Source organism: Lolium rigidum, chromosome 6, assembly GCF_022539505.1.
Source record: "Lolium rigidum isolate FL_2022 chromosome 6, APGP_CSIRO_Lrig_0.1, whole genome shotgun sequence".
Taxonomy (NCBI): Eukaryota; Viridiplantae; Streptophyta; class Magnoliopsida; order Poales; family Poaceae; genus Lolium; species Lolium rigidum.
Genome location: NC_061513.1, coordinates 126,265,903 through 126,280,072, shown reverse-complemented (window position 1 = coordinate 126,280,072; position 14,170 = coordinate 126,265,903). Strand labels below are relative to the sequence as shown.

Sequence of the window (14,170 nt, the reverse complement as noted above, 5' to 3'; positions counted from 1 at the left end):
AGGACAGAAATAACAGCCGTCACGGACGGATCAAATTCTATTATATGGAGAATGCATTGCCGCTCTCATGATCACAGACCGATCGCAAGAGCTAAAACTCGTTTCCAAGGAAGAACATAGTCTGAACGGACAGGATTAAATCATGCCATATCCCAGAGATTCACCATCCTCTAATTTATGGTATTATTTGCCACCAGCTACTAGGTGCATAATGCATGTGTGTGATCTGCCACTTATGCCCATGATTAGTCCAAGGAACAAAGAAGGCACATGCCCAGTGTGTACATGCATGATCCTCGTCAACGATCCCCGTTGATGTGATGCACATAAACAGAATTCCAATCAGCTCGCCGGCTGTTGCTTATAAGTACCAGAGAACACACGCAAGGCTTTCAGTATGCAGCAGAGTTGAAGTTAGATCAGATAAGCACCCACTGCAGCAGAGTTAGTTTCGGTGACATGGAGAAGGTCGCGATCCTGGCATTGTTTCTGGGCTTGTGCGTGTCACAGCTCGGGGGTTCAGTGGCTCAGCAGTACTGGACGCCCGCCACTGCGACCTTCTATGGCGGGGGCGACGCGTCCGGCACAATGAGTATGTGTAACCTCATTATGCACAGATCTTTGCCAGTTTTTTTCTACCAAATAACGGTTTTCTTTCGAGCACTGCCGAATGCATGAATTCTTAACATTTGTTTCTTCTCTTGCATATATATGTAGATGGGGCGTGCGGGTACGACAACCTGTACAACGACGGGTACGGGACAAACTCCACAGCGTTGAGCACGACGCTGTGGGGCGACGGCAAGTCCTGCGGCGCGTGCTACGCGATCACCTGCGATGCCTCACGCACGAAAGACTGCAAGCCCGGGACGTCCATCACCGTCACGGCCACCAACTTCTGCCCGCCGGACAACAGCAAGCCCAGCGACGCCGGCGGCTGGTGCAACTCGCCGCGGCAGCACTTCGACATGTCGGAGCCCGCGTGGGAGTCCATCGCGCAGTACAGGGCCGGCATCGTCCCCGTCAACTACGCCAGGACGACGTGCAGGAGGACCGGGGGCATCCGCTTCACCATCACCGGACACGACTACTTCGATAACGTTCTCGTCACCAACGTTGGCGGAAGCGGCGCCGTGTCGGCGGTGTCGGTGAAGGATTCCACCACCGACTGGACAACCATGAGCCGCAACTGGGGTGCTAACTGGCAGAACGGCGCCTACCTCACCGGCCAGAGTCTGTCCTTCAAGGTGCAGACGGACGATGGGAAGTCCATCGAAGCGGACAACGTGGTGCCGGCATACTGGAAGTACGGCGACACCTATGAGTCCTATAACAACTTCTACTAGCATCGAGCATGGCCATTAATCTCAGATTGCCAGGGCGAATTGGCTGACCTGATCCATTCAAACTGATAGGTTAGCCACGCAAGAAATTAAGGCCGAGATAAGTTATGGAAAGTCACCTATGTACCTATTTCAACTTGTAGGTGAACTGCAATTCATGGGGCTATGGTCCAAGTGATGTCTGGACTCACCAGTATCTCCTATTACTTTTTTAGATATATATAATCGCAGTGCCATGGATGCAGATGCTTCTGCTTATGCACATTAATAACACTCTAATTTGTAATAGCTTACCATTGTTATATCCCTTAAAAATGCTTAAAACATTCTTTGACACCGATCGCTAATGTATGTTTGCTCTTTTACATAGATCTGCAGTTTTTGAACAACTAGCTAGAGGGTCCTTGCAAATACGAGATCATCTACTCAAGTCGTTCAGAGTATCAAAAAACAAATAGTTATGACATGACAGTTACTTAGTTTTGTTGCCAGCTAGTTGATGGTTATTATGTGATTTAAGATCAACGCCTGTGGCTGAAAGTCAGATTTCCGTCGTTGATATTAGATGCACAAATCTAAAATTCAAAGCTGTCTCCCGCAATTGGGCGCACATGAGCCAAACCTAAAAATGGAGCTCTATATTCTAGAAAAATCTATTGGACACTTTCACTTTCACTTTATTATAAACTTCAGTATGCATGGGACTAATCCCTTGTTTCTACTATTTCTCTAATTATGCTTTGCAGCATCAGAGCCATACAAGACATGCTTTTTCCGGTCGAATGTCGTCGGGTCAGACTGTTTTTTCAACATAGTGTCAGCCTGATCAGAACCAAATACTTTCACTAAACTTGAGCTGTGTTTTTGGACATGTGAAAGGGGAACATGCTGACATAGTGACATTATCTTTTATAAGCACCTACACACGCGAAACAAGATGATACTCCTTGGCCATTCACCTGTTGTGCTATCTCTTCTGAGAATATTTAGAATAAACAATCAGACTATAATCATGAGGATGCTTGATGAGAATATTTAAAATAAACAATCAGAGTATGAATGCATGGCAGTAGCTATATTAAGAGCATGATAATATAGCTAAATCTATAGGCATCTGGGAACAAAGAGAGAGCATGAATAGTTAGTAGGACCATTGCTTTATTCTCAGCAAGTTACTAGGATGAATTCATGGTGTACCGCTAACCGCTAAGCAACCATGTGTTACTGCTGGATGTGTTGTGTTATCCTGAGATAAGCCACCACCCGTTTCCATATCCAACGCGAGTGCAGGCTGCCAGGCAGTCGATGAAGAGATGCAAGCTAGTTTCCAAGTTTCGCATGCAAAGGGGGCAAATGTAGCCATTGGGCCACTCCCGAGTAAGTAACCTGTTGGCCGTCATCAAACGGTTCTAGACAAAAAGCCAAATGAAAAAATGGCATCGCAGGGTGGCCCCTGATTTCCAGATGAGGGGGGACGAAAGGGAAATCTACCGCACCCGCAAACTGATGGCGATACGCCGAATAGATGCCATTGCTAGAGAACTTCCAAGTAAACTTATCACCCACATCTCGAGAGAGCTGCGCAAGAGCCATCAAGGCGTGGAGCGTGACGAAAGAATCTAACAAGGCCGCAGCGACGGATCCTTCTCCCATGCCCCGTTCTTAAGCGCGTCGCGGACACACCGGTGCTTACGTCAGGAGAGAAAGATAACTCATTTCTACACTACCTAAAAAGAAGGAACGTGTTCCTTATTCTGCCAATACGTCTTACCCTTTCGTCGTCGCGTCTGGTCCTTCGTCCGCAAATCGTTTCGTTTCGTCGATCGATTCCGTCGTCCCGCACGCGGCCAACTGGGCCAAGCCCAACTATCTCGTGTGACAGGAACGGAAACCCAATACCTGAAACCCTCGCCCCCCCTAGAAATCCTGCTCCCCTTCGTGGATTCCACGACCCACTCGACCGCTCTTGAGTCTTGACTGTTGCCGCCGCCGACCCTCCCGACGATCTCGTGATCTACGGGGAGGATGTCAACAGCCTGCGGCGCGGGCGTGCGGCACCCATCGCCGCCGCCACAGCCTAATCTGGCCGCCTCCCCCGTCGCCTCACTCCGTCGGCTCCTCGGTCAACCTATGTTCCAAGCTTTCCGGCATCCGTGCCGCCCCACATGGCCGTCGCTCGACGTGTTTGTGCTGCTACTTCTGAAGTTGGTGAATCAAAAGGGCAGTGGCACCAACACGATAAGTTGATCATATTCCCGCAGCAGCGTACGAGCACGTGCACGGCGAGCCCCTCCGATGGCACGTCGGCTGGAAGGCCTGACGCGAGTAGGGGAACGGCAGCACGCGAGATCCTCTAGGAATCCGCTGCCGACGATGCCCGTCGTGGCCGCGACGACAGAAGGAAGCACCGCCGTATCTAGAACCCCCGACACTGCCGTAGACAGTTCATGCGGCCTTCAATCTAAAGGCAATGAAGCTAGACCCCATGATGATTCCCGCTGAATTTCTACTCCCTGATGCAAAACCGTGCAACTTTAGGTCTCGTGAATTTCCAGTCTATTTCACTGACATCCTATGCTATCATAAATTGCAGTAAAGAAAAGACGACTCACCATATGATGACTCTGAAGTTGTCGCAGGGGATCTTGCAAGGATGCTTCTGAAGTTGGTGAATGAAAAGAGGGTCAAGGTTGATCATGCGGTTATTGAGACAACAGGTAAATCTCATTGGTAAGTATACTCAGTATATAATCATACTTTTTTTTAGCATAAAGAGGTGTTAAGTTCCAATGTGTGATAGAATATCACTATTCAGGGCTTCCAAAGCCTGCTCTTGTTATTCTGACATTCTGTTCTTATGAATTGGTCTCGGAATAGGAGAAACTTGATGTGGTTACTTTTGTTTATTGTGAGCATGTCACGAACATTTAAATGAAGTGAAACCAAAGGTGGATTGTGAATAAGGCAGTATAAATTTTTTCTTATGGACATTGGATTTTGTTGAACAATGTATTAAGTCTGATGCAAATTTCTTTTTGTTTTTTTTATTAAGGATATCTTTATTCTGCTTTCTTCTTGAATAATACAACTTAAAAAAGTTCCTCTTGCTTTTCTAATGTATGGAGCTGGAGGTTTTAACAAACAACATCCGGGTAGGTTGGTAGAATATGTCTTCAGATCAAAGAAAACTCCACTAACCACAAACAAAGGTTCAAATCCTCCTCTCGCCTCTCTACCTAGGTATTAAGTCTTTTCTTCTTCTTAAGGAGAGCACCGTACACATCTTTTAGTATGCCTACACATAGCTATTGAACAGATTTTGCATACCATTGTGATGCTTGTCGTGTTTTTGGTGCTGCTTACTGAATACATGATTTTAAAGAGAGCACTGTACACATCTTTTAGTACTCATAGCTATTGAACAGATTTTGCATCCCATTGTGATGATTGCCGTGTTCTTTGGTGCTTCTTATTGAATACATGATTTTAAGAAGAGCACGGTACATATGTTTTAGTATGCCTACTCATAGCTAAGTTGGTTATTGCGTTGTCATAGTTCGTAGTATAGTTGCTGCTTCTTCATTTGGTATTTTGCAGAAACATGGCTGTGAATTGTAGTTGTGATCGATTATTTTTTCGGTGCTGGAAACAAGAGGAAATTATCCTACCTTATGTACATCTTAACTTTACAATCTAAGAGGAACAGAAAAGAATATTATAAATCTATATTTCTTTACAGTCTTTAAAAGATCAAGAATATTTGGTATTTGCCATATGAGGGATCCTCGTGCTTCTCTTGCCCTTCAGGCGCAGATGCTCTTATGCTCTTTAGTCTATGCTACTTTAGGTACCGAAACAGAGGACACCGAGGAGGACCGATATCGGTAGCGGCTGGCCGGCTGGGTCGAGATCAGAAGCGGACGCTCAACCCGGCTAGCTCTGGTAACGTGTTTCGTTTTTGGTGGGGACTGGCCGGTAACAGTTTTGAGCTGCGCTGGGACTCGATTACACGATACTTGTTTTTGGAGGAACTAAATCAAACACGATTAACGGAAAGAGGTAACAATGTAATCGGTGAAAAATGAGGATAGGTTTTTACTACCTAGTATGCATTGCAAGAAATTTTATACGTATTTTTGTATACGTTACTTTGTAACTTATTCTTATAAAAGAATTGTTGTCAATGTATAAAAAAAGTAGTATGCTTCACATTCAGTGTCATGTTGCACTTTTGTAATCGATTTATACAATGAATTAGGATCAACAAAGTTTTTCTTACACACTTAGGTAATGAAAATACCAATAATTGTCCTACGGAAAAATGACCAATATGGTGGAAATTGCTAGATTGTGTGCTATAGAAGAAGAAACATAACATGTTAAAAAGGGAAAAAAAAGTATAGTTGTTGGTCCTCAAAGGATTAGTAAGAAGATAAAATGTGTTTCGAAAACTATAAGTCACCATATTTCCATACGTCCAACAAAATAAATTCACCTTTCAACATATTTTGTTTTCCCGTGGCAACGCACGGGCATTTAACTAGTGTTTCTTAAATGTTCAATAGCACATCACTGGGGGACTTGATTCATGGGAGTACAGTTTAGTGTTGCTATACGAGTTTCCAGTCGATAATAATTCTAAAATTTGGAAGATGAAGATACCGCTAAAAATAAAAGTGTTTGCATGGTATCCTCGTCATGGGGTCATCCTCACTAAAGATAATCTTGCCAAACGCAACTGGTATGGAAGTAAAAAGTGTGTTTTCTGTCACCAAGACGAGAGTATTAAACACTTGTTCTTGCAGTGTAAGTTTGCTAGGTCTATATGATCAGCTATCCAAATAGGGTCTACCTTATACCCACCACGTAGTGTTACCAATATATTTGGCAATTGGCTCAATGGTGTGGCTGTTAGGTTTAAGCGTCTTATTAGGATGGAAGCGATTGCCATTATTTGGTCGCTCTGGCTATGTAGAAATGACAAGATTTTCAATAATATTTCTTCCTCTCTTATGTAGGTCATATACCGGTGCACAACTACGCTTTGCTCATGGGTGCCTCTTCAGCGGATGGAGCATCGAGACCTCTTTATCGAGGTGTCTTCACGGTTGGAGGATACGGCGAGGGATATTTTTTTCCAACATGTGTGGCAGCGTGATCTTCGCCTGGATCCACCTAGCTAGTTTTTTTTTCTTATCGAGAACTTTAGATTTTTATCGTCGGATGGTTTGGTGTTTTGTAACAGATATTTGTACGGCTATGTGCATCCTAGCTATGCAGAGGCCGAATCTATTGCTTAAAGTAATAAAGTGCCCATTTTCGAAAAAAATACGAGTTTTATTTCGTTTCTTCATTGCGAACGGACGGCAGATCAATCTTCAGCTAGTCATTTTGATACATTGTTAATAATAGAAAAAGGAGATCACAAGACATGATGCCAAGAAATACACATCCTTTTGTTCATGTCGTACTTGCACATGTCATTATCGTTTCGGAGTATATCTTTTATGGTTGGAGCAGTTCTCCTATGTGTTTTTCTTTTACGGTGGTTTTCCTTTATGTTAGTAGTAATGCTGGCCTCTTGGTTGCAAGCATTTCTGCGAAGTTAGGGTTGAAGAGTTAAAATTCAAACAAAAAAAAAAATGTTTGAAGAGTTGAAGTATGTTATGTCTGCCTGGTTTAACTTCACGTCAGTAGTGTCAGATTTTTTTGGGTTCAAATAGGCTTTCTACTTTGTTTTGATCTATTATTAACCTTCAGTACTAGACTTTACTTAGCAACTTCTGCCCTAATTATGCCAAATCATATAAGCTCTTCCACAGCCATCTTGAACAGCTGTCTGAAGGTCTGAAGTTATACAGAACTGACAGCTGAACTGGGATTTCTGGTTGATTTGCTCATCGCGGTTGCTCCATTCTAGCAGCGTGCAGCAGAGCCATGCACGAACCTAGGAGGTGGCCACTACCACGATCCTGGTCCAGATCACCATGTTTCGGCACAATTTGCCACACCCGTGTTAAAAACATGATTAAAATTCAGTTATAGAAGAAGTGCAAAGTCGGGTCAATTTTTTTCGAGATTACTGTAGTTTCTTTGTGATTGTCCAACCTGATGCAAGCCCAAGGACGCACCCGCGGTTAACAATTTCGGCCAAATTTGGTCACCACAAATTTTGGTGAAAGTACGGAGTAGTTTGCCACAAGTTTCGGTGAAAGTACAGCAGTGTCAGCAGCAGTTGAGTTTCACATCGACCAAACCCATAGTGCATTGCTTTGGCTGTAGGGGTACACCGAACCGAAGACCAAACCAAAACCACATCTCGCTCATTCTCGCGCAAGATCAGATCCCAATTCCACTCGCGAATGCCCTCCTAGCCTCGCCGCGCCCACGCCCCGCCTCCATGGGCGGCCTCAGTGCAGCGTCGCCGTCGTCGGGGGTGGCGATGGCGTGCGTGGTGGCGTCGGAGGTGGCCACGGTGCTGGCCGTCATGCGCCGCAACGTGCGCTGGGCAGGGGTCCGCTACGGCGGGGACGACGGCGACGGCGGCGCCGGCGACGAGTACCTCGACCACCCGCTCATCGCCGGGCTCAAGTCCCTCCGCCGCCGCGCCGCCTCCTGGGGCACCCGCTGGCCCGCCGCCGCCGACCCGCTCCTCTACCTCCGCCCCTTCCTCGACGTCGTCCGCTCCGACGAGACCGGCGCGCCCATCACGGGCGCCGCGCTCTCCTCCCTGCACAAGATCCTCTCCCTCGACCTCGTGGCGCCCGGCCCGGGCGTCGCCGACGCCATGGGCGCCGTCGTCGAGGCCGTCACGGGCTGCCGCTTCGAGGTCACCGACCCGGCCTCCGAGGAGGCCGTCCTCGCCAGGGTCCTCCAGGTGCTGCTCGCCTGCGTGCGCGGCCGCGCCGCCCCGGCCATCGCCAACCGCCACGTATGCGCCATCGTCAGCACCTGCTTCCGCGTCGTGCAGCAGGCCGGCACCAAGGGGGAGCTCCTGCAGCGCGTCTCCAGGCAGACCATGCAGGAGGTCATCCGCTGCATCTTCGCCCGCCTTGCGGACCTTGGTGTCACCGCGATCGCCAGTGACCAGGTGGGGTTTTGCCTCTCAACCTTCCACTCTGCTGTTTCTTGCTACCTATTTAGTGTAACATAGTCAATTTTAGCAAACTTATGATTACTTCACACCACCAGTTTCTTCTGTACGCTACATCAAAAGAGTGTAAACCATAATCTACTGGTACCATGTACTATGTCTGTCATTTCCTTGCATCGAGAATGATTAAACTAAGCTGGTTGGTTGCAATCTTAACAAACCAACACAAAGGGATACGATCCGATGAACATCGAACTCAAAGTTTTTGTTGTCAATTACCATAACCCAAGGATGATGTTTAAGTCTTGAAGCTAACAGAAGTTAGGTAGAAAGTAGACTTTCCTGCATCACATAATCATGTTTTCTAGGCTTCTAGCACATTTTTATTCCATGATCACATGATTAGATGACAAACCTGTGAAGGCTACGGCTACATAGTAATGTGTAGCTGCCACACATTAACAGACACACACACACACACCTCACTTTATTTCAACTTTTCAAGAGCCACAAGCATGTTTATTTATGCGCTGTATGCTTATTACTGATAATTTTGGGTGTGCCAGGTAGTATGCCAAACCGCAACTGTGCGCTTTAAAAAAAGATAACTTATACACTATGTACCATGTTAGTCTAAAAAAAGCATTTCGGTGTAATGCCAAGTTTGATGACGTATTAATGTCGTGGTAGCATTTGTTCTGCAGATTAGCAAGAACCAAGATTTCGATGCTGGGGAGCTGAGCAATGGGAAGAGTGATTATGTTTGTTTGGATAGCTCCGGGGACGAGGTGGGAGCTGAACTTGGTGTCTTGCAAGATAAGGCCATGATGGAGCCGCTTGGGGTTCCTTGCATGGTGGAGATATTGCAGTTCTTGTGTTCCCTCTTGAACATTGCGGAAGACATGGATGTGAGCCAGAGGATGAACCCTATTGATTTTGACGAGGATGTGCCACTCTTTGCTCTGGGGTTGATAAACTCTGCTATTGAACTGTCGGCTTCGTCCATCCACAGGCATTCAAAGTTGCTGGCATTTGTACAGGATGAACTGTTCCGCAATCTGATGCTGTTTGGGTTGTCAATGAGCCCCTTGATTCTGTCGACAGTGTGCAGTACCGTTTTTACTCTCTTCTACCATCTACGCCAGGAACTTAAGCTGCAAGTTGAGGCTTTCTTCTCTTGTGTGATCCTAAGATTAGCCCAAGGTAGATATGGGGCTAGTTATCAGCAGCAGGAAGTTGCACTGGAGGCTCTAGTAGATTTCTGTCGGCAGAAAGAGTTTATGGCGGAGATGTATGCTAACATGGACTGTGATCTACAGTGTTCTAATGTTTTTGAAGACCTAGCTAATCTTCTGTCTAAAAGTGCATTCCCTGTAAACAGTCCATTGTCTGCCTTGAATGTGCTTGCATTGGATGGTTTGGTTGCTGTCATTCAGGCGATAGCAGAGAGGACTGATCATGCACATCAGCATCATGAGCAAACAGTGCCAGAAATAAGTGAATATTTTCCTTTTTGGCAGTTGAAGTGCGAGAGCAGCAATGATCCTGATCAATGGGTTAGATTTGTTCACCAGCAAAAAAGCATCAAGATAAAGCTAATGGTTGGTGTTGAACATTTCAATAGGGACAAAAAGAAGGGCTTTGAGTACCTGCAAGGTTTGCACCTATTGCCTGATAAACTTGATCCATGCAGTGTTGCTCTGTTCTTTCGGTACACACCTGGACTGGACAAGAACCTTCTTGGGGAGTACCTGGGGAATCATGATGAGTTCTCTATTCTGGTACTTCACGAATTCGCTAAAACCTTTGACTTCGAGGAGATGAACTTGGATGCTGCCCTAAGGCTCTTCTTGGAAACTTTCCGGCTGCCTGGCGAGTCACAAAAGATACAGCGGATTCTGGAGGCCTTCTCTGAGAGGTATTATGAACAGTCACCACACATGTTTGTTAACAGGGATGCCGCCCTGGTGCTGTCATATTCAGTAATCATGCTCAACACAGATCAGCACAATGTAAGGGTTAAGAAGAAGATGACTGAAGAAGACTTTATCAGGAACAATCGCCGTATCAATGGCGGGACTGATCTTCCGCGGGAGTTCTTGTCAGAGCTGTTTTATTCTATATGTCGGAATGAAATCAAAACCATTCCCGAGCAAGGAGCTGGATGCTCTGAGATGTCTTATAGCCGCTGGGTTGATCTTATGTGGAAGTCAAAGAGGACATCATCATACATTGCTTGTGACTCCTACCCTTTTCTTGATAATGACATGTTCCCTATCATGGCTGGACCATCAGTTGCTGCCATCTCTGTGGTTTTTGATAATGTTGAGCATGATGAGGTTCTTACAGGATGCATTGATGGTTTCCTGTCAGTAGCAAAGCTGGCTGCATTCTATCACCTCGATGATGTATTGAATGATCTTGTCGTGGCGCTATGTAAGTTCACCACTTTGCTGAACAATTCTTATACTGACGATCCTGTAATAGCTTTTGGAGTAGATACCAAGGCTAGAATGGCAACAGAGGCTGTTTTCACTATTGCAACTACTTATGGTGATCATATACGAAGTGGATGGAGGAATATAGTAGATTGCATTTTAAGATTGCACAAGATAGGCCTTCTTCCCAGTCGCCTCACTGGTGATACAGGTGATGATCAGGAATCCTCTTCAGATTCCATGCCCAGCAAGTTTGGTTCGTCTACAGTTGCACCTCATGTTTTACCGATCAACGCTCCTAAAAAAACATATGGGCTGATGGGGAGGTTTAGCCAGCTACTTTACATGGATGCTGAAGAACCAAGGTCCCAGCCAACTGAGGAGGAACTGGCAGCTCAGAGGAATGCTTTGGAGACTGTGAGAAAATGTCAAATAGGTACCATCTTCACTGAGAGCAAATTCTTACAAGCCGACTCGCTCTCAAATCTAGCAAGAGCCCTCATTCAGGCAGCAGGCCGACCTCAGAGGATTAGCAGCTCGCTTGATGATGAAGGCACAGCAGTGTTCTGCTTAGAGCTACTAATCACTGTCACATTAAACAACAGAGACAGGATTGTGCTTTTGTGGCAGGGTGTTTATGAGCACATAACTCATATTGTCCAGTCCACAGTGATGCCCTGCAATCTGGTGGAGAAGGCTGTTTTTGGTCTCCTGCACATCTGCCAGAGGTTGCTTCCTTATAAAGAGAATCTGGTAGATGATTTACTGAAGTCGCTGCAGCTAATTTTGAAACTTGATGCGCGTGTAGCTGATGCTTACTGTGAGAACATCACATTGGAGGTCACAAGGCTTGTGAAGGCCAATGCAACCCATATCAAATCCCAGACGGGTTGGCGGACTATAATTTCCTTGCTATGCGTCACCGCTCGCCATCCAGATGCTTCTGATGCCGGCTTCGAAGCTCTGGTTTTCATCATGTCTGAGGGGGCACACCTCTCACCTGCCAACTTTATCGTTTCAGTGGAGGCGTCAAGGCAGTTTGCAGAATCTCGGCTCGGGTCTGCAGAAAGATCTGTCCATGCTCTGAATCTTATGGCCGACTCAGTAAATTGCCTTACACGCTGGTCGCGCGAGGTCAAGGAAGCTGGTGGCGATGCAGACAGGATACTGGAAGGAATTGCCGAGATGTGGTTGCGGCTAGTGCAGGCATTAAGGAAGATGTGCACCGATCAGAGGGAGGAAGTGAGGAACCACGCGCTGTTATGTTTGCAGAGATGCTTAGTAGCTGATGGAATATCAATTTCGTCTTCCACGTGGCTGATGTCCTTTGACATCATCTTCCAGTTGCTTGATGAGTTATTGGAGATTGCCCAGACCTACTCACCGAAGGACTTCAGGAACATGGAGGTCTCCCTCTTGCACGCCGTAAAACTGTTATGCAAGGTATTCTTGCAGTCACTTAAAGACCTGTCTGCACAGAGCAGTTTTGTTAAGCTGTGGTTGGAAGTCCTCGACATGGTAGAGAAATTCATGAAAGTCAAGCTGAGGGGTCGGAGGACTGAGAAGCTAAATGAGGCGATCCCCGAGCTACTCAAGAACATACTGCTGGTGATGAAAGCAAATGGTATCCTGTCAAACACAATTGCTAGCGGAGAGAGCACTCTGTGGGAAGCAACTTGGATTCAAGTTAACAAGATCGTGCCATCGCTGCAGTTAGAAGTCTTCCCTGACAATGAAATTGACGCCGCGGCGGGGAAAGGCAAACTGAGTAGTCCGGCACATGAGGGTCAAACTGCTGAGCGACCGGCCATGGTACCACTCGCTGCCGCCTGATCCAAGTTATCTGAATAGAAAAATGGGATCTATGAAGGCTGACTTTCCAGCGTTTTTCGTGGAGCTATACACAGAATGATCGGCGGTGCTCTCGGTGGACATTAGGAAGGGAGAGCTAAAGCTGGTGATTTTAATTTTGTAGTCTATAATAATTGCCTTTTTTGGGTTTATTGACTGAGTTTTGTTGCATTCTGTGGTTGGTTCCCTTTGTTGTTGCAACACCTGGGGAACATTGTATGATAGGGTATATCGCAGCAGTTACATACAGGATGGATTTTCCCCACACAGCATTGTTGTTACATTTGTCACATATATGAATAGGTGATGAGGCAGCAGAGCTCCTTGGAATGCATGTGAATCATTTGTTTCTCTGTATTCATTAAAAGCTGTAATGACACACAATATTAATACACTGTACAATCCTTGGTGCATGCGTCCACTGCCTTGTGAGTGAAGTGGATTGAGCATAGTTTAACGCCTCTGATTAATATGGCTTTCCTAGGTTGGGAGTGATTTGGATTCAACATAGTTTATGGCTTCTATGATTAAGCTGCTTTCCTAGGAATTTAGGTGAGTGAATTGGATTGGACATAGTTTAGGGCCTCTTTGATTCAAATGGTTCTCTAGAAATTTGGGTGGTCTAATGATCTTACGATATTTTCCAATATTTGTTTGTTTTGTTTTTTTACACAAATTATCTAACTATGATATCTTGATCTACCGTCGGTTATGCAGAAATGCAATTACTGAGTGCATTTCGTGTTACCTTTTGTGGTGTATGCCTTATTTGCACTGTTTGTATGCAATGGTTCAAGTACTCAGTGCAGAAAAAAAGAGTTAACATATGTATATTCCAAATGGTCTCTTTGTGCTGTTTTATTTGCAGAATGTCAAGACCTTTAAAGATGTCAAAGGCTGTGATGATGCAAATAAGAACTTGAGGAGGTTGTCGAGTATCTGGGAAATCCTACAAAGTTCACCCGCCTTGGTGGAAAGTTACCTTGCTTATGGAGCTAGATACAAAGTTCATTCGCCTTGTCGTCATTGTTATCTGGGAAACCCTACAAAGGTAATTTGTTCTATATCAATCTGCAAGATACATTTTCAATCTGCTATGTACCTTGCTTATGGAGCTAGATACATGTTTGCAGGCTCAAGGCATATTTGTATTAAATGGCTGACTCAATAGCTATAGACCTTGATATTCAATAATGTGTTTTTTCTTCGAGAAGTAGGGAATACATTTAACGGGTGCTCCAGGAACTGAGAAGACACTACTTGCGGAATTACAAGTTGTTCGAAAGAATCATGTCTTGCTTCATCTTTGTTAACTGTGTAAAAAATCATGTTTTTTTTTTGTGTCTGTAAGGTCCTTGCTGTGCTTTGTACTTCTGGAAACAATATGGTTCTTTGCTTAGTTCTCAAAGACTAACTTCTGTTAGAAGACATCTCTATCTATTTAC

The 14,170-nt window shown here is 45.4% G+C and overlaps 2 protein-coding genes across 2 annotated transcripts; both read left to right on the top strand.

Moving 5' to 3' along the window:
- The first annotated feature begins 459 nt into the window (after positions 1–459).
- On the top strand, positions 460–1,346 carry LOC124663251 (expansin-A9-like). The gene is made up of 2 exons (XM_047200974.1): positions 460–592; positions 718–1,346. Exons 1-2 carry the CDS (start codon positions 460–462, stop codon positions 1,344–1,346), a joined length of 762 nt encoding a protein of 253 aa, XP_047056930.1.
- Positions 1,347–7,785: 6,439 nt separating this feature from the next.
- On the top strand, positions 7,786–13,074 carry LOC124659912 (ARF guanine-nucleotide exchange factor GNOM-like). Its single transcript, XM_047197724.1, has 2 exons — positions 7,786–8,433; positions 9,141–13,074. Exons 1-2 carry the CDS (start codon positions 7,786–7,788, stop codon positions 12,705–12,707), a joined length of 4,215 nt encoding a protein of 1,404 aa, XP_047053680.1. The 3' UTR covers positions 12,708–13,074.
- Positions 13,075–14,170: the final 1,096 nt, after the last annotated feature.